This window comes from Notamacropus eugenii, chromosome 3 (genome assembly GCF_028372415.1).
Source record: "Notamacropus eugenii isolate mMacEug1 chromosome 3, mMacEug1.pri_v2, whole genome shotgun sequence".
In the NCBI taxonomy this organism is placed as follows: Eukaryota; Metazoa; Chordata; class Mammalia; order Diprotodontia; family Macropodidae; genus Notamacropus; species Notamacropus eugenii.
In genome coordinates, this window is record NC_092874.1 from 62,588,025 (window position 1) to 62,608,940 (window position 20,916).

The 20,916-nt window shown below is 40.5% G+C and overlaps 1 protein-coding gene across 1 annotated transcript in view; it reads right to left on the bottom strand.

Moving 5' to 3' along the window:
• The window catches only part of DNAJC1 (DnaJ heat shock protein family (Hsp40) member C1), a 258,434-nt gene that overhangs the window by 29,128 nt on the left and 208,390 nt on the right, over positions 1–20,916 (bottom strand). The window contains exon 9 of the mRNA XM_072651691.1: positions 12,075–12,194. Within this exon, the coding sequence (XP_072507792.1) occupies positions 12,075–12,194 (120 nt within the window). The remainder of the gene's footprint in view (positions 1–12,074; positions 12,195–20,916) is intronic.

The following is a 20,916-nucleotide window of genomic DNA, read 5'->3' on the forward strand; positions in this document are numbered from 1 at the left end:
AACAATGCTATGAGATGACATGCAAGGTATTTAGTGACATGATGATGGTCTCCCTTCCTTCTCTGCAGATGTGGGGGACTATGGGTGTAGAACACTGCATATAATACCAGACTTAGTTGATGCTAGATGTGATTATTTTACTGACCTGTTTTCCCCTCTGTTTATTCTTTGGGAATGGGATGGCTCTCTGAGAAGGATGAGGGACATCCCAGGGAATGTGAGGTGAGTCAGTCAACTAGTATTGAAGTGCCTCATCAGTTAGTCAATACACATTTGTTAAGCAACTGCTTAATAATGTGTCAGGCACTGGGCTAAGTGATGGGGATTTAAAAAAAGGAAAAAGACAGTCCTTGCCCTCAAGGAGAGCACAGTCTCATAGGGGAGGCCACAGACAACAACTATGAGCAAACAAGCTGGAGACAGAGCAGCCGGATCGGCCGAGGAGGAAGTGTGATGACTAAGGATGACCAGAAAAGGCTGCTGGCAAAAGGGAGTAGTTGAGTTGAGACCTGAAGGAGCCCCAGGAAGCCAGTGGAGAGAGAGGTAGAGACACAGCATTGCAGGCCTGGGAGACAGCCAAGGAGGCCAGTACAGTCAATGAAGAATGGAATGGTCTTCTGGAGAAGGGGCCAGGTTCTGAAGCTTGGCTTTAAGTAAGTCAAATAGGATTTTCTGTTTGATCCTAGAGGTGCTAAGGAGTTACTAGACATGGTCAGATCTGCACTTCAGAAAAGTCAATTGGACAGCTTGGGGGACGGATTGGAGAGGGCAGAGATGAGGTGGGGGGCTGTTCTGAATAGTCTAGGCACAAAGTGATGATAGCTGGCACCAGGTTGTACAAGAGAGAAGTTAAGAAGGTATTGATGTGACTGAGCTATAGTGGGCAAGGATGATTCCTAGGGAATGCTCCTGGGAGAGGGCAAGGATGGTGGTTCCCTTCACAGTAACGGAAGTCAGGAAGAGAGCAAAAAGGGAAAGGAAGAGATTTTATTTTGACCAGTGGAGAAATCTCATGGCACCTCTCACCCCTTTTTCACTTGCAGTGCCATGTGAGTGGGACAGTGGCAGCACTAGCCATGGTCTGCAAGGTCCCAAGAGGCAGGATTCATAGAATGTCTGGTATCCATATAGTATTTAAAGGGAGTACAACACTGAGCCTTAGGACACCTCTGAGAGGGAGGCATCAACAGAGGAGGAGACAGGCTTGGAGTTCAACAATTTGCACAGTGTCACATAGCTAATAAGGCTCAAGGGGGCAGGATCTGAACCCAGGTTTTCCAGATTCCAGATTCATTACTCTTGAGCAGGAATACTTAATCTCAGGCAGTCTGGGGAAGACTATGGACCCTTTCTAAGATCAATACTTTTAAATGCTTAAGTAAAATACACAAGAAAACAATTATTTTGAAACAGTTATATTAAATTAAAAAAATAATGCAATAAGTTCATAGATCCCAGGTTAAGAATCCCAGCTCTCAAGATAATGTGAAACTCTCTCAGCCAGGAATGAGAATGGCCAGACTGCGCTCCATCATGGAGGCTGCAGACTTTGTGGTAGATTCCTTGGCCTCCTCCTCCTTCCCTCCATATCAAAGCACTGATTCTAACCCTGCATGGGGCTTGGATTCATTCCCTCTCTCTGCTTACACAATGGCCCATCTAGGCCAGCCACTGCTACCTGCACTTTCGAAGCAGTCTCCTACCTGGACTTTTGGTATCTGACACATCTCTTTCTCATCTCCCTGTCATACACATGCAAAAACCACCTTTCTAAGGCTCAGATCTAAGACACAGGCCACACTGTTAAGAAACCTTAGGAGCCTCTCTGATGACTACAGATAAAATAAGATATCTTAAGTATGGTACTGAAGGGCTTCCACTTACCTTTCAAGCCTACGTCACACTACTTAGGCAGCTAAGCAGTTACAGTGCCGGGACTGGAATTAGGAAGACAAGAGTTCAAATCCTGCTACAGACACTGTTTACTAGTTGTGTGACCTTGGAAAAGTCATTTAACCTTTGTTTGACTCAGTTTCCTTATTTGTCAAATCAGATGACAGTACATACCTCCCAGGGTTGTGTGGATCAAATGGGATGATGTGTGTAACGTGCTTAGCACAGCCAGCTATTATAACTGTTATAATTATACTAATTCTCCACCAACTCTCCATTCCAACCCAGCTGGATGACTAACTTTCACCCGAACTTGATGCTTCATCTGCTCCTTCCTCTGCCTCTGCGCAAGTCACTTCCTAGGCTTGGAATCGACTCCTCACCCACATCTGCCTCTCAGAAACGAGGGTGGCATATCCTCCGCGAATATTTCCCTCTTCTCAAAGGACCTTCTATTTACCTGACTGGGCACATGCCATCTCCCTGTAGCAGACTCCAAGTCCGTGAGGGCAGGGAATTTCCTTTTTATCTCTGAATCCACAGCCCCTCACGCACACACACTGCCCAACACACAGAAGGTACTTGAGATGAATTCACACTGCTGCCAGATGAATCTTCCCCATGTTGGATGTTTGTCCCTACATCCCCATGCGACCATGATATTCACAGATGCTAGCTACCCAACAAGTCCCTGCTCCTTTGCCTTGTGTTTAAAATCTGGCTCCAATCTACACTTCACTGTTTCATGGATTTCTCTCTCATTTCCCCCATTTTTATGGCCTTGCTTGTGATGCTTCCTATGCCTGGAATGTCCTCTGCACCCCTATCTCCACGTGATGAAATTGTATCCACTCTCCATGACCCAACTCAAATGTGGGACTGGTGGGACTGGCTCTTTTTCTTCTGAGAATCCTTCATGACATTTGCACCTGTCCTGTGGGTCTCCAGCTCCCCCATTAGACGATAAACTCCCTGATGGTAAGGATGTGCCTTTTCTTCCATTTCTGTGAACCCTCTCCTCCACCAGTACAACTTCAGATGGTGGCTTGTCTACAGGGGGAACTCAGTCAATGTTTGTCGAATTGAAGAAAATGCTCTCCTCAGGGCATAACTAAGACTCTCAGAAGAATAGGAACATGAAGCTCTTTCAATGCTCTTACGTCCAGAATATGCCTGACTCAGCTATTCTCCTGTGAGTAATCTTGAATGTAGAGACTTCCCATTTGCCTCTGACACTGTAAGTTGCGTGTCTCCCTTGAGGATACTTTGGAGAATGAGTCTTTCTTTTGAGAAGTGGAAGTGAGCACTGGAGAGAGCAGCCTTGGTAGGAAGGGGGAGAGGGGCTAGTACTTCTGGTTCTCCCTCTAGCTGCCTCAGTTCTCTTGGCTCTTTCTAGGTTCAGGAGCTGGTTCCATTGTTGCTAATGTGACACCCATATAAGAGGATGGATCATTTCCCCTACATCTTCTAGGGGAAAAATAATCTCTTTTCCTCTTAGCTCAGCTGGACCAAGGTGGGGGGGATTTTCTTTCAAAAGAAGGAGGCTTAGAAAAGAGAACAAAAACAAAAGTAAAAAAACCCCAAAACACCAAAACAGAGAGGGCAAGGTTACAGACCATGACTTGCTGATTCAAACTTAACTAGAGTCTAACCATATATGAGGCTGGTTGGCACAGAACTTCTAACCCGTGGCTCTTTCTTCCTTGCTTTAACTCTTTATTGATGGTTAGATGCTTAAATACAGAAGCTCAAACTTCTGGTCCAAGACAGAGTTGCACTGACCCTGCTTTGAGGGACTGTGGGAGACAATCTCTTCCAGGCTTTGCTCCTTAGCTCTTGTCTACTCAGATTGTGGGCTCCCAGAAGAGACTCTCACCCCACTCTGCTCCACCCACTGGAAACATGGAGACTTTTCTTGGTTCCCTGGATCTCTCTCTGAATGGATAAGACTTCCTGACTTCTTTGACTTCCCAGGGTCTCTTCTCTATTTCAGACCGACCAGTATCCTTTTGTAGCTCCTCTGCTCATTCTGAGAATTTATTTGGATTGCACTCAGTAATTCAGGTTGATTATGTCCTCTAGGAAGCTAGACTGCTTCCCCTTCTTTAGCATCCCAAAGTAAGCTTCCCCAGGAGCCAAATGGCTACCAATACATCTCATTTAAATCTTTCCCGAAGACCAGAGGACTTCAAGTGACAGGTATCACTTCCCCCAATAGACCTTATGTATTGTATTAGCTCCATCTGATGGTCAGAAACAGAATCCTTAACTCTTCATCTCCAAGCCCTCAAATTGTTGGAAGACTTCTTCAAACCTAAGCTAGTATCTCAGCTTAATAAAAGATATGCCCTTAGACCAGAAGTTTTCTATGGATTGATTCCACAAGGTTCATGCACTTGGATGGGGAAAAAAGTTACATCTTGATTTTTATGAACCTCTAATTGAAATTTAGCATTTTTCTTCAATTACTTAAAAATATTATTCTGAGAAGGATTCAGGTACTTCTCCAGATTCCAAAAGGGGTCCATGAACAACAAGAAAATGTTAGGAACCCTTGCTTTAGACCCATGTCTAGTCTTCCCTAGGTTGTCTCTGATGACTTATCACTTAGGTACCTTCACTTTGATTTTAAATTGAACATGAGAAATTTTGTTTTCATGTAATAAACATGTAGCTTGTGATTTTCTTTTTGAGATTCACTCACTCAACATCCATTAAGCGCCTACTATGGCCTAGGCACTATGTTAGATACTTGGGATATAAGATAAAACAGTACCTACCTTCAGGGAGTTTACATTCTATTGGAGAGGAACACCTCGAACACAAATAAATAAGTGACAAATATATCCAAAGCAAATTTTGGGGGAGAGGGGAAGGTCACTAGTCAATAAGATGAGTCCATATTTTGCTGCAGACACTACCTCTGGGATCCTGGGCAAGGAGTGAGTGAAAAGGGACTCATCAGGACTGGCTGAGGAGGAACTGAGCCTCAAAGCAAAGTCTAGGGGAGGAGGCAGAGAATTCTAGCAGGGGGAAAGGCTCATACAAAAGCATGGAGACAAGAGCGATAGCAGCATGCATGGGAAACAAGGTGGCCACCTTGGCTGGGCCGTGTGGCCTGAAAGGGTAAGGAATGTCTGGAGAGGTGGGCTGGTAGTAGTTGGTGCAGGGCTTTATAGAACAAACAGGGGAGTTTGCCAGGAAAACAGAGAAGTCCTGAAACCTTTTGCTTCAGGAATCTCAGTTCTGCAGTTGTGTAGAGGATGGCATGGGGAGAGAGGAGAGACTAGTTAAGGGGCTCTTTCAAAAGTCCAGGAGAAAGCAGAGGAGGAGCTTTTTGGTGGTGGAGCTGTGAGTGGACAGAGGGAGATGGAGGGAAGACCTAATGTGGAGGTGGAAAGGATAACCTGGGAAACAACTGGCTATGGAAGTGAAGGAGAGAGGAGAGTCATGGATGGTTCTGAGGTTGCAAACCTGAATGACAGGCAGAGTGATGGTGTCCTCAACAAAACAGATGGCACTTAAGACTCCCATGGGACATTCAGTGGGAAATATTCAATAGGCAGTTGGTGATGTGCAACTATGACTCAGGAGAAAGACGAAGCCTAAATATATAGATGTGGAAGTCATATGAAGAGAGATGATTTGATCACCAAGAGACAATGCCATCTTACTGCAGGTATTAAAACCATTTAACAATTTATAAGGTCCTATTTGAAAGCTATTGATATATATACCACTGTAGCACAATCTGAGAGACCCTAAAAAGTCTCATTACTCCTTAAATATCACTTTTACCAACCTAAATTTCCTGAAATCTTCAAAGTAGTTACTCATATTGGGTTAGCACCTGAAGGCCTGCTGAAACACAAACATATTATTCAATGAGTATGCTATCATGGGCAAAGCCAGAAGGAAAAGAGCTCATTGAATGCTCAATAGTCCAGTTCAGCTGAAAAATAAAATCATTATCATTAACATTTTTATTGTGGATTAACTAACTGGGCACACAGCAAGGTCCTGAGAGAACGTGATATAGAGTAAGTTTGGATCGTCATAAGAGGTTGTTTTTGAAGGGTCGGCAGGAAGGAGTCCTGCCTGAGGAGTGGTGCCAACTGGGGTAACATGGTGGGAAGGAAGGAAGGAAGGCACAGAGGCAGATGAACAGAATGAAAGGGGGAGCCAGGGAGGATTTCTGAAAACAACTTTCTCTACTTCATAAGTTTTCATTTCCTTCCCTTCTGCTTTCAAATTTGCTCAAGAGTTTCCAATCCTTAAAAATAAAAACAAAGAATTCCTTTACCAGATCTTGCTGTCTCCTCAAACTATCAATTCTTTTTTCAGCCAAACTCTGAAATAGATGCCTTCATTTACTGCCTCCATGTCCTTTCTTCTCCCTCTTCAATCCTTAGCAACCTGGCTAATTGATTCAGCTTATCTCAATTTACTCTCCTTAATGTGACCAATGTTGTCTCACTGCCAAATTAGGATGGTCTTTCCTAATTCTTCTCAACCTATGTGCTGTATTTGATACTAGTGACCACCCTGTCCTGGATACTCTTTCTTCTCTGTGTTTTTGTAATATTCTGAAGTTCACCTCTTACCTGTCTGAGGCTTCTTTCCTGGTCGTTTCTGATAGCTCATCATCCACATCACAATCTCATAACTGTGGGTATCCCCCTAAGGTTTCTTCCTGTGCCATCTTCTCTTTCCCCTTTGTAGTCTCTCTCCCTCTCCTTTTCCCTTTCTCTCTCTCTCTCTCTCTGTCTCTCTCTCTGTCTCTCACCTGAGCTTCAGGTCCATTTCGTCAACTGCCTATTGACTATTTCAAACTAGATGTCCTGGAGATATTTTAACCTCAACATGTCTAAAATTAAATTCATTCACTTTCTCTCTGAATCTGCTCCTCTTCTAAGCTTCCCTGTTTCTCTCAAAGGAGCCGGCCTCCTTCTAGGCTCCCAGGTTTATCATTTCAGCACTATCCCAGGCTACTGACCCCACACAGCCCATCAGTTGAATAATTTTGCTCTTTCTACCTTCACAACATCTCTCCTACCTGACGCCTTGTCTCCACTTCCAGGGCTGCCACCACGACTCAGTTCCTCACTATTTCCTACCTAGGTTATTACAACAGCTTTCTAATTGGTCTCAGACTCAGGTCTCTCCCTACCACAGTCCATCCTATATGCTGCTGTCAAAATAATTTTCCTTAAGTGCAGATCTTCCACATGATTCCCCTACTGAGCTAATTCCAGTTGCTTCCTTTTGCCTCTAGAATAAAATGTAAACTCCTCTGTTTAGCTTTTAAAGCCCTATACAACCTGACCCCAACCTACCCCTCATGTCTGAAATGCATTCCTTCCTTACCTCCACCTCATGGCTTAGACACTATGTCTGAAGCTTTTTGCAACCCTTATTATGTGCCTTCCTATAATATCTCATACTTAATTACTTTATGTCTACTTGTGTGTGTATGTATATACACATGTACATGTATATACAAACATCTTTATTACCTTTATATTCTTGCTGACTATATTTTCATATATATTTGATTTCTCATTAGAATGTAAGCTCATTGTGAATGAGGATAGTTTCACTATTTTTGCTTGTATTTCCAGTATTAACACACAGTAGGTCCTTATTAAAATACCTGTTGACCAACTGGTTATGGTTACAGTTTCTGAAACAGAAAAAAAAAATCCACATGTCCCTGACATACATTGAACCTTGTTTTTAAGTGGGTAATACAATTACGCATTTTCAGACCAATAAAATTCTGACTTCCCAAACGAATCTCTTCTCACTAGTTGGAAGCTATATAGATTCAAAGGAAGTGAATGAGTCTATCATTTTTCCTTTGACATATGGGGCAGCTTATCTAACTGCACCCCTCTTACTTCACACTGCGGCCCCATGCTAATTAGAAAAGTCGGCTTCAATCTCTCCACCTGTCCATTGTTTTGCTGCCTACCTGGACCCTTTTCTAAGCAGGCAGCAAATCCCTATCAGTCTGTTATCGCAACCAAAATGTAAGAGATTAGTAGCCACTAAGGGAAGCAGAATCAGTTTACAGCCTTTCAGGCAAGTGAATGATATGACTTCCCAAGTAGGAAATCGGAGAACTCCCTGTCTTTAATTTAGAAAACCTGCAGTTAATAATCACATTAAAGTCTGTTTTGCATGCCAGACAGTTTTTGTTTCCTCTGTTGTTTTTACAATTTTAGCACCCTTTGTGGTTACCAAAATTATTTGCTGAAAGGCATAAATTAACATTTTAAGCATTTTATCCAGACTAAGGTAGGTCTTGTCTGGTCACATTGCATTATCAGGTTAGGTATAGAGTTAAGAGATACTTATGCTTTGTCTTAATTAAAAAAAAAAAGGAAAGCTAATGACATTACTTGTATTCATCTGGGTTAGAATTTAGCAATCTAACTCAATGTTAATTTGACGGTAATACACTTAAAACCTCCTTCCTAATTGAGGATTAAAATGGGTTTTTCACAATAAATCCACTGACAATCCAAATCACTGAATCACTAAATCACTGACAATCCAAATGTTGAATTTATGATTTTTTTAAAAGGTCAATTGTTTCTCCAAGCATTCAAGGATAGGAATGAGAACTAAGCCTGCAGCTACAAATTCAGCACGGAAAATGGGTCAAAGAACAGATGTGTGTGGGCTGGCAGGGAGGACCGGCCAGGTAACCAGGTCAGCCTGCAGCAGCTTTGATTACAGTAAAATCAACCAGATTTCCTTTTCATAATCAAATGCCTGATGAAAACACATCTAATTAATAACACATCCAGAATGAGGAGCGCTGGTGTTGTCATTAAAGTTGTGCCAGTTTTCATGTAAAATGACAGTCGAGCTGTTCAGACCCATTTTGACTGGGATTAGTGAGACTGAAAAGTCTCATGTTCAACCACTAGTTCTCCTAAGTCTTTATGTGCCTGGCATAAGCGTAAAGCTGCAGAGGCTGTGCTGCTCTATTTTGGCCTGAGGAAGTTAATTTTTGCTTGTGTGATCAGAATGAAATGTGTTGTTCTCATCTAGGAAAAAGGTGCTAATGGAATGGAAATAGAGAGCAAACCTATATGTATCATATATAGGACAAAGAAAGTCACAAAGGCAATCACCGATGATACTACTACATAAATGCTGTTATATTCGTGGCGTTCTAAAGTTCATGAAAAAATATCAAACTGTCCTAGCTGATCCCTTCCATGAGAGAGAGGAAAAAGTAGCTGCTACATGCACCCAGTTAGCCTTTTCCAGAACTGTTGGAATTATCAGGGTGAAAGTTGGACTAGGGATTATCATTATCACCTGATAACTTTGCAGAAAGAACAAGATTTGTTTTCAGCAGGAAGGGATGGCAGCTCTACCAGGCTGCACCTGTACACAGATTGTTTTCCCCTAGTCTTTAACATGATAACTTAGTCATTCCAAATTGCATCAAGTACATTTCATGCATTCTAAATATTTCTTAGTCTTATTATCTTATTTTGGTCTACTGTTTTCTCTACACTGTCCTCTCAAAGAAAGTAGAGAGCATTTTTTTCTGTAATGAGATTTTTGGATAGTAATTATTAACAAAAATCCTCTAAAAGTCAGAAAACTCCATCTCCAAATAATTTCATATCAGTTGAAATGCCATACCATAATGTTGGTGGAAAAGTTAAAAGAGAATTCCAGGATTCAGAATTGAGAAAGGGGCTTAGAGATCATAGACTCTATCCCTCTCATTTTACAGAAAAGGGGGGAAGGAATAAGCCTTTATTAAGTGCCTTTTCTATGTCAGGCTGTGCTGAGTGCTTTACAATTATGATCTCACTCGGTCTTCACAACAACCCTGGGAGGAAGGGGCTGTTATTATTCCCATTTTACAGTTAAGGAAATTGAGGCAAACAGAGTTGAAATGACTTGTCTATGGTCACACAGCTAGTCAGTGTCTGAGGCTGGATTTGCACTCTGGTCTTTCTGACTCTAGGTCCAGAGCTCTGTGCCCTATGGCGTCCCCTGCGTGTCCTCGAAGATAAGGGAAATAAAGTCCTTTGACTCCCAATTCAGTTCTCTGGCTGCACTGCAGGGCTCATCACTTGGTGTCATCAGGCAGCTCGGGGGGCCACAGTGCACAGGAAGACCAGAGTTCACAGCCAGCTTCCAACACTCATCACTTAACCCCTCTCTGCCTCAGTTTTCTCATCTGTAAAATGGAGATAATAACAGCACCTCTCTCCCAGGGTTTCTGTGAGAGTCAAGTGAAGTTACATTTGTAAAGCACTTAGCACAGTGCTTGGCACACAGGAGGTACTCTAAATGTCTATTTTCTTCCCTACCTGATCAGTCATAATTAAAGATTTTTCTGCCCTTGGAAACCAAAGCTTTGAGAAAAGTGCCACAACTTTGTAGACTTTTCAAGAAAATACTACTTTCCATTTTCATAAGTAACTTTTAGCAAACACTGGGCCCCAAACCATAAGCCACTTTGAGTAACTTCAGAGAGAAAGTTTCCATGTAAAAAGCCTGCTATTCTTTCTAAATTAAAAAAAAAATTTGATCAGGTATTTATCCAGAAATCCCTTTATCTTAAGATTGACAAACAGTGCATTTTGGAAAGTGAATAAATAAAACACTCCCTTCCTTTGGCGGTCCCAGAAATGGAGAGACTCCCCTTTTGGATTGTCATTCTCTAGTTAGATCCAAGACAACTGTCCTTTCCCAGAACATGGAACATTCTAAAAAGTTACCAGCACACAAATCCAAACTGTTATGTTTCAAAACCTTTGTCTTTCAACCTAACATAATATGCAATTCCAGACTCTAATAAAGTCTCTTTAGTTCTTTATGAGGAGTAGCTTTAAATTTTTAAAATGGCACCATTGATATGGATTTAGTGCTAGCAGGGGCCCTCTTATCACACAGAGGAGAAAACTTGATGTGCAGTGAGAACCAAAGAGCTGAAGCACGCTCTGAACCTGAACCTCTAGGCCTCTGATTCCCAGTCCAGGCTCCCCCGTTCTCCCCACCCCAATCTGCTCTCCAAACATGTAATTTCATTTACATCCTTTAAAATGGAAAAAAAAAAACCTGATGGCAATTTTTCCAAGTTTCCATTTGTTTCCAAAAGCAAAATGTGGCAATTTACCAGAAAAATGACTTCTAAATGTATGTGATTAATTAGTTTTATTACAAATGGACCACAAAACATTTTTTTGCTCATAAACTCAAGTTTTTTCCTGAGTTTAAATCAAGACCCAAGACAAATACTATAAAAACTGGAAGGTATAATAAAGTGTAGAAGAAAGAGCCCTGGATTTGTAATCAGAAGACCAAGGTTCAAATTCTGGCTCTCCTGGCCAAGCAAATCCTGTTCTTTGATGCTAAGCTAGAAAACAAGGAAATCAGATAATGAACTCCAAGGTTATCTTCAAGCACTTATGGAAAACTCTGCTTTCACTAGAATAATCGCTCTCTATGGAGTTTGGTGAATCAAAACAATCGCCCAAAGTAGGGTTTGGTTTTGTTTTGTCTTTTAAATAGAAGAAGTTCCCTTCTTTCCCAATTTTCGAGGAGGAAAACAAGAAGGATTTTAGCACAAACTTTTTGGTATAACCAATCAAGTTATTATTCTGTGCACATCTTACTCTTCACCTGATCATATAACTTGTTAAACTGAAAGGTAGTAACTTTGTACAAAAGGCAAAGATACCTTTTGTATCATTAAAAAGTTTTAAACTCTATAGACACCACTAGCTATCTGTGCCTAGACGTGTATGTGTAAGTATATATTACACGTACATATATCTGTTATATTTAAAATCCAGTTGAAATACAATTTTATTTCACTGGACTGTTCTTTCACAGTTAGAAGGGGTCTCTATAAACACCCAAACTGCCAGTTTTCTTGTGATTAGCTTACAGTAGCTCAGCTCGCCAAGCCTGGAAGCCTCCATCCAGCTGATCATTTACAGCTGTTAATTGTGGGGCAGGGGACAGGCAGACATCTGCTTTTTGCTGAGTTGGTTAATGGTTCACTTCCAGGTCCTAAAAGGATCTCAGCCTTCCTCCAAACACAATGTCGGACCCTATCTATGTCTGCCTTCTTCTACACAGCCCTGTCTTGTTCTGGTTTGTCACTCTCCATACAATGCAAATCTGAGGGAACTCACATCTGTCACTGATCGACCCAATTCGTGAGCAATCTTTTCCCATCGACCTGGGGTCCCCCCTGGGAACTTAACCATACTTCTTGTCAGCTGGCTAAGGTCCTCTTCTGTCCATTCAGGTGCCTGTAAAACATAAAAAAAAAAAAAAAGAATAATGGGAATTTGGAAAAATTGCTTGCCAAAATGTTTCATCAAGTATATTAATAAATCATACACCATGAAGCTTTTTTGCAAACTGCACATTTTTAATGCGGTTCTAAACAGCTTATGAGGATTTCCTATGTTAGGAATTACATGTGGAATAAAATGTGGCTCCCATTTTAGGAACCAGAGCTCAAGAGAAACAACTGCTTATGGTACATCTCAACCAGCTCGGGTCACTTCTTCACATAAAGGAAACCACACTCCAACTTTAGAGAGGCGGGAAATATTCTCATTTAAGTTTGTTTACCATTGTTGTTCAACAAGCCTTATGTATGGAAATGGAGTATTTTGTAATGCTCATGTATGGAAAAATGTGCAATGATCACTGGTACAGAAAGAAGGCCTGGGATTTTGGGAGGTAGCGTGATGCAGAGGAGAGGGACACTGGTGTGGAGTCAGAGGGCAAGTGACTTAATTTCTTGGTGCCATCACTCTGTAAATTGGGGTAATAATACATTTACTCCCTACCTCACAGGATTGTTGTAAGAAAAGCACCCTGTAACCCACCACAAAGATACGAAGAGTTATTATTAGCTTTAAGAAAGCAAAGACAACTTAAAAGTATAAATTAAACATGTTTTACTGTGTGATGCTTGGAATCAGAACAGAGGCAGAGATTGCGTCGCGGTATGTTTTCTGTTTATGTGGTCCTAAAGTACAGTCTACATTCTCAAAAAACGATTGATCAGGTAAATTCAAACTAGCCAGCGGGTAATTTTAGGATATTTGGGGATGCCATTACAATTAGGGATCTGCCAGGTTCACATGCTAAGACTCAAAGCCTTAATTACACAAAGGTTGCAGTTTATTTTCGAGCACACCATGGCTTTTGAAAACTAAACCAACCATTTTAACTATCATCCCCAAACCAGAATATAAACAGGCTTCCAAAGTAAAAAATTTGAATTAAAATTTTCCGTATTACTACCAACAATTAAATCAGAAACTGATCAAATCAAGAGACAATCAATAGCAAATAGCTAACAATTACAGAACAGCAATTTTCACTGTCTTGCAACTTTAAATGATTATTCTCTGGAGGCAGCAGCCATCCCTACATTAAAAAAACAATAAAAATCAAAGCCAGTAAAATTTTAAGCAAAGAGAGTATTGAAAACTAACCTTATTTCTCTTTAATTTTTATTTTTAAAGAAGCCTTGGAAACAAACACATCTTCTAATTGCCATTTCCGATAATGAACAGGCATCCATCAAGCAGTGTGCATTACAGATCCAGGAGCCCAGAACAACAGTCAGAGGTGAGTGACCCCAGGGACCATCTCCGCAGCTCCAGCAAAGCTTTTCCCTGACACTAATCCTCCCTGTCATTCTCCTACTGTGCTCTAACCACACTGACATCCGCCTGCCGCACTGCGAGCTTAACGGCCCTTCCTGACTTTTTACTGTCTCCCCCAATCAATGGTCCAAGCGTGCTCTTTTCACCATGTCCAAATGGCAGCTTCACTCATAATCAACGTGCACTGCCCCTCTAAAAGGGCTTTCCGAAAGGCTCTCCCATTTGCATTCATTTGCAAAGCAAACTACTTTCATTCACTTTGTTCTGCTATCAAGAATGCTCCCTGAAGCAGATAAATTGGCATAAATACAACCTGCCACTTAAGAGTCAGTAAATAATAGCCAATAGTTGGGAGGATTTTATCAATCATTCTGCTGAGTCTCCACTAACTGCTGAAAGCCTCCAACATATTCATCTGTAGAGCCCACTACAATGCACCCAGAAATTCACTTAGATGAAAAGGTGGTCCTTGGGGACAGCCAAGATCCAAGTCCATAGCTGGGTGCAACATTTCAGCGGCCATGACCTCTTTGATATTTAGAGAAAACCCTGAATGTCATTCTTTTCCATGGAAAAAAGACCTTCAAAATTTACTCTCTGATGTTTTAGACTTTAGGGAGGAAAAACAAGTCTTGGGGTGAATACTGGTATTTTAAAGAGGAACTTATAGGACACTACTAAGAACAGTGAAGGATGTGCTCTCATTCTCAAAGTCCACTTTGGAACCATGAGAAAAACACACTCTTTAATAAATTTGGTTTGAGAAACACAAAGGGGTTAAGTTTCAAATTGAATTTAAATGTAAAAGCTTGCAGTACAAAATCATACCGTGAATACCAGGAGGTTGAAACTGCATAGAGATGTACATTAATACAGTATTCTAACCACTATCAAAGCAATTTCACACAAAATCAAATCATCCTATTTCTGCATGAAATATAACAAATATATAATAAACATTTTAGGAGCAACAAAACTGTCTAAAATATCAAGAGTGTAAAACATTATCCTATCACAAAACAATTTTTTAATTCAAACTTTCTTTCAGGTTAGATTTCCAAATACAGCACATATTAACAATGAGCATTAACAATGAATCTAATTTTAGTTCCTCATTTGTAGCATCTGGCTATGACAATATAGTACCACATCCTTCTGAAAGGCCAAAAGAAAAAAAAATCCAAATTGCCTAATCTAAATTTTACTGAACGTGTATAAAAATCTTAGCTCTTACCCATAATCATGACACCAATACCCAGAAAACCACCCAGTGTTATGGCGATCAATCCTCTTGGTTTCACAGTGTTCAGTCATGGTAACTATTACTAAATATTTAAAAATAAAATAAAAACAGACCCCTAAGAACGGACCTGAAACTCGGAAGGAAAGAGTGCCCTTTCAGCACTCCCGTGTTATCTGCTCTTGCTGTAAGGCACTTGGTTGAAGCTGTAATTCCTCAGCAATCCTAAATTTTGTCTCTGCAAGCCACAGAACCCACTGTGATGTAGCTCCTCCAGCAGCCGGGAAGGTGGCCGTGGTGTGAATGTGTTCTCCCTGTTCCAATCTGGAGCCAGCCGTAGCGGGAGAGCCAAATGAATGCATAAGCATACTGCTTTGTCACCTAAACCATGTGTGTCCAATATTCCTGAAACACTGGGCCAAAAATTCATCTCTACAGTGAAGGAAGGGGGGACACCACATGGTGTGGGGACAGCTGTTGTGACTCCGCAAGCATTCAGACTGTGCATCAGAAAAGCCCGCTCAGGGGTGGAATCTCCATACTGAATACAAAATGCTAAAATGAGGCAGTTTTCAAATTATTCAATATTTTAATGGAATAATGCAAAAACTGATCCCCAGAAGTAAGAACAGATATAAAAATTTAAATGAGGTGTCCAAATAACACCCACTCAGAATGAATTTTTGCTATAACACTTGCCATGTTCAAAATTTTTCTATTTTTAAACAGAAAAACCTTACCTCCTATGGGAAGCAAAGCACCAGAACTTTTAGATAATTGATTTGTTGCTTCCCACTTTTTTTGGTCTGTGGGATGTTAGCCACGATGTATGAGATTATGAAATGACTCTTCCCTTCCTTTCTTCAACTTAGTTCTATAAAATCCTTTGCATCTGGAAAAGTAAATGCTGAGTTCAAAGAAAATAAGAAGGCAGGAACATGTACTGTTACATGTTGCTGAATTCTCATACTTCAGCGTCAAAAGGCATGCTCCTTTAAAGACTCAAATGAAAAATACAACCTTTTATGGGCATCAGGAAATTATTTGTAGAATTAGGAATTTCATCTTACAGCATTCAATTATTTTATAAAAAGGATTCAATTCAATTCAAAAGATAACTTGTTTCCTCAGGTATTTCTAACATATATTTGTGCTAAAGCTACAAGTTGAATAAGTATCATCAAGTTTTAAAATTACCTAATTTACTTCAGTTTATGATATACCTAATAATTAGTTATTCTTCAAGCACATACTCTGAATATGCTTTTTTAATTTGAAAATTTATATCTGCTTTTAGAAACACATTTTCTTGCTAATAATCATATACAAATTCACAGTCAATCTGGCTTTACTAAATCATTATGTAGAATGGAATGTAAATGGAAATTCCATTTCTTCTAACTCTCAGATACAGAGGGACAAACATTCTTCTTGAAAAATTACAGCTTTTTTTTAATTATTGTAATAAAATGTCAAGTTGAGCACTGAGATCTACCTGAAACCTTCTGGTACCCAAGAGTATTTAGGAGGACTGCTGAAGAAAGAGTATTTCCTCAACAGGCAATGACATCAAGGAAGAACCTTTTTTCTTAGTACTACTTGCCTAAAGTTACTGTTCAGTCATGTCTGACTTGTGGTGACCCCCTTTCCGGTTTTCTTGGCAGAGATACTGCAGTACTTTGCCATTTCCTTCTCCTGCTCATTTTGCAGATGAGGAAACTGAGGCACACAGGGTCACACAGCTAGGAAATATCTGAGGCTGAATTTGAACTCATGAAGAGGAGTCTTCCTGACCCCAGGTCCAGTGCTCTATCCATTTCACAAGCATTTATTAAACTCTACTATATACCAGGCACTGTGCTGATTACTTGTGATACAAAAAAGGCAAAAGACAGTCCTCGTCCTCAGGGAGCACTTAATCTAATGGGGGAGGCAAGAATCAAACAAATACACACACGCAAACATACACACACACATATATAAATAAGCTATATACAGGACAAATATGAAATAATTAAGAGAGAGAAGGCACAAGAATTAAGAGGAGTTGAAAAAGTTTTTTCTAGAAGACACGATTTTAGTTGGGACTTGAAGGAAGCTGGGGAACTATGGAGATGGAGTGGAGGAAGAATATTCTAAGTATGAGGAACAGCTAGAGAGAATGACAGGAGTTGAGAGATGGAGGGTCTTGTTTGTGGAGCAACCAGAAGGTGAGTGACACTGGAGGCATAAGGAGTAAGAAATCTGGAAAGGTAAGGACAGGCTAGGTCATGAAGGGCTCTGAATGCCAAATAGAGCATTCTAAATTTGATTCTGGTGACCATAGGGAGCCACTGGAGTTTAGTGAGTGGGGAGTGACATGGATGGATCTGTGCTTTAGGACAATCCCTTTGGCAGGTGAATGGAGGATGGATTGGAGTGGGAAGAGACATGTGGCAGACAGACCAATCAGGAAGCTATTATGCTAGTCCAGGTGAGAGATGATGAGGATTTGTTCTATGGTAGTGGCAAGATCACAGCTGAGAAGGGGCTGTACTGGAGAGTTATTTCAAAGCAGTTCTTGACAGGCCTTGAAAACATATTGGATATGAGGGGTAAGGAGTGAGGCCTGGGGTTGTGAGCTGGGGTGCCTGGGAGGACAGTGGTGCCCTTGATAGTACAGGGGTGGGCTGGGGTGAAGATAACGAGTTCAGCTTTGGACATGTTGAGTTTAAGATGTCCACTGGAGATCCAGCTTGAGATGTCTGAAGGCAGCTGAAGATGAAAGTTTGGAGGAGAAAGAGATCCCCACAGGCTGAGCTCATTTCATGTGGGATTTGAGCTAAGCTTTGAATAGAATTATTTTGCTCATCAACGTCCAGTATCTTTTAACTTCCTTTTGGAAAAAAATGTTACTCATGATGTGTAGGTGTGCGTCTTCTGAGTCATCTATCAGGCGTTGACCTCATTCATTTCTCAAAAGCTGGGACGTAGATATTGAGTCAACATATTTTTCTCCCTCCTTTCCTGTACCTACTGTTGCACTGGAATCATCAGATACCAAAGTATGTTTGTATTTGGTATGAAGGATCTTGCCAATGCTTCAGAAAACTTTCTACCTTTTCATTTTTTGCAATCGATGCTGGTACATAAATTGCAATGATCTTCCTTATGGATTTTTGTGTATTACATCACTGAACATTCAAAGATGAGATTGTGATTACCTTTGGAGACCTGATGAAGCCAACTATACCTATTCTTTTTTTGACCTTTGCAAGATAAAACCATGAGGCATCCTTCATTTAGTTGCAACTTCATTTTGTCTCCTGTTTTTTGTTTATAATAAGAATGTCGATGTCAATGTAGATCAGTTCTTCTAAAAGAATGCCAATTTATTGGTCTTTGGACAAAGATTTCATATTAAAATAATTAGAATAAAGTTTATATTCACAAATGTCTCTGATTCTTCATATCTGTTACCACCCTCCCTTTCTATCTTTATTACTACGTATTGACAAAACTGAAAGATTCATAACCAAGTGGTAAGTGGTAAGTCTTGGAGGTGAAGTGTATTTAGTTAGGCTGGTCCTTGAACAGAAGTGGGATCCCCAGGACCATACTAAAAGTGCATATACATGTATCCTTCCAGAATTTTCACTCTACTGGTAAAGTACTGGTGAAATTGAATGGGATTTTTGTGGAGGGCAAACAGCAAGACAAAAACAAAAGAAGCAAAACTGCCAGAACTCCTTAAAATTTAAAAACACTCAAATCAATGATCAAACTAAAAAGGAACTTTCACACAACAAAAAAAATTAAAGATTCCAAGATTCAAAGACAAAAACAAAAATGTCATAAGAAATAGAAAAACCAATAGTAACATCAGAAAAAACCTCCAGACATATAAATAATAAACTCATTGAATTTGTACAAGGAATGAAATAGCCCATGCTATGAGATGAAATAAAGGAACTGAATCAAAGTAAAAAACCTTAGGCCAAGATGGCAAAAAAATGTCAAAATTTTAGAAACATTTGTGGAAAATTTAAATAAATGGATAGAGCAGATAAAAACCAATTCTTTCTTTCCTTTTTTTTAAACCGAAAGAATAGCAGAAGAAATGAGGAAACAGGATGAAGAAACTCAGAAAACTCAACTGGCAAAAAATTTGGAAGCAATCAGAAGCCATGGCACTAACTGTAGGACAGAGTAAATGAGAAATGATAATTAGCTAAAGCTTTAAGTTTTGCCACATGCTTTACATATGGTACCTCATTTGATCCTCAAAACAGCCCTATTAAGTAGGTGTTATTATTATCTAACTTTTATAAATGAGGAAAATGAGGCTGAGAGATTAAGTGATTCCTCCACAGCCACACAGCTAATACTGTCAAAGTAAGAATTTGACCCCAGATCACCTAGACTCTAAGTACAGCATGTTATCCATGATGCCACCTGGCTGTCCCTGCAGAATGACCAGGCTTCCATACTGCCTTTAGGCATGTTGGCACATAATAAATATCGAATAATTTAGGGAAACAACTGAAAACCAGTAAGAATTTTTTAGATGAGTGTCTTAATCAGTCAATCAGCATGTGCCTACGATATGCCAGGTGCCACTCTAGGCTGCAGAGAGACAGAAATAAAAACAATTTCTGCCTTCACGGAGCTGAGGCTGAAGTGGGAGAAACAACACGTACACGGAGGAATCAATGTGAAATCCACACAAAGTTAATGCAGAGTTATTTCAGAGCGGGGCATGCTGGTTGTCAGAGAGGGAGGTCATAAGGCCTTCACGTAGCAGGTGGCACTTGGACTGAGTTCTGGTGAGTTCTAGGTCTTCTAATAGAGGAGGGGAAGAGCGCATTCCAGGAGTGGGAGGCAACCTGAGCACAGGCACAAGGTGGGAATACAGAGAATCCTGTGTATGAAGGAAAGCAAATAGGCCAGTTTGACTGGAGTGGAGAGTGTGTGAAATGGGCAGCACAGGGACTTTCTGAGTAGAGCATGATGTGGAGGTAAGAAGTCAGGAGAGGTTTCAAAAATTAAGAAGACAATTTAATCAGTTAGGAAATCATCAGATTTATGGTTACTCTAGATTAAGATACAGACAGAAAAATGTTACTGGTTTGGTTGGTTTTTCTGCCTCAAGGCTCTTATTCCCAACCCCACCCTCCCCCTGCCCAGTCCATCCTCCACTCAGCTGACCCAGTAATATTCCTAAAGCACAGATCTGACCAATTGCCCCACCAATCAGCTCCCTTTCACACTTCTAAAAGTCAATGTAAAATACCCTATATAGCATTCAGAGCCCCAAACAACCTGGCCCCTTCCTACCTTTTCAGTCTTCTTGCACCATACTCTCCAATACTTGGGCTTTGATGGAGTGACAAGGGTATGTGGGCTGTTCCTTGCACAAGATGTTTCATCCTCTAACCCTAGGCATTTTCACCAGTTGCACCCCGTTCCTCCTGCCCTCCTTGGCTTCCTCAAAGTCTCAGCTAAAATCCCACCTTCTCTGAGAAGCCTTTCTCACTCCAGCTTAATACTAGCACCTTCTTTCTATTCACTATCTCAATGTATTTTGTGAATATCTTTTTTGTACAGAACTTTTTCCATGTTTTCTCCCCCATTAGAGTGGGAGCTTCTTGAGGGCTATATTTTGCTGGTGCCTGGCACATAATAAGCATTTAATCAATGCTTATTTTCTGACTAAGAAAAGCAAAAAATGAACTATGATTCTAGTGATAGAAAAGTTGTACAAAGAGGTCTTTAGTTCTAAAAGCCACGAAGAAGAATTACTGTCAATATTATTAGGTGATCATGGGCAAGGTGCTTGGGTACTGATAGATTATGTCTTAAATAATTAGATTCATGTTTTCAGTTAGTCTGATGCTTATTATAAAAATGCTGAAACACATTACCATGCTGGAGTCTTCCTCTTAAAAACTAGTATGTGAAATCTGGAGACAAGTGGCCAGGAAACAGGAGACTCACAGTGAGTTATTTCACACTGAAAGAAACAGGGCAAACTCTAGAGCAAATGGTACCTGGGGATTTGGTACAATACCCGAACAACAAGTTTGGATAAGGGCGAGCCTAACAAGATTGGTCCAAAGGTTACCT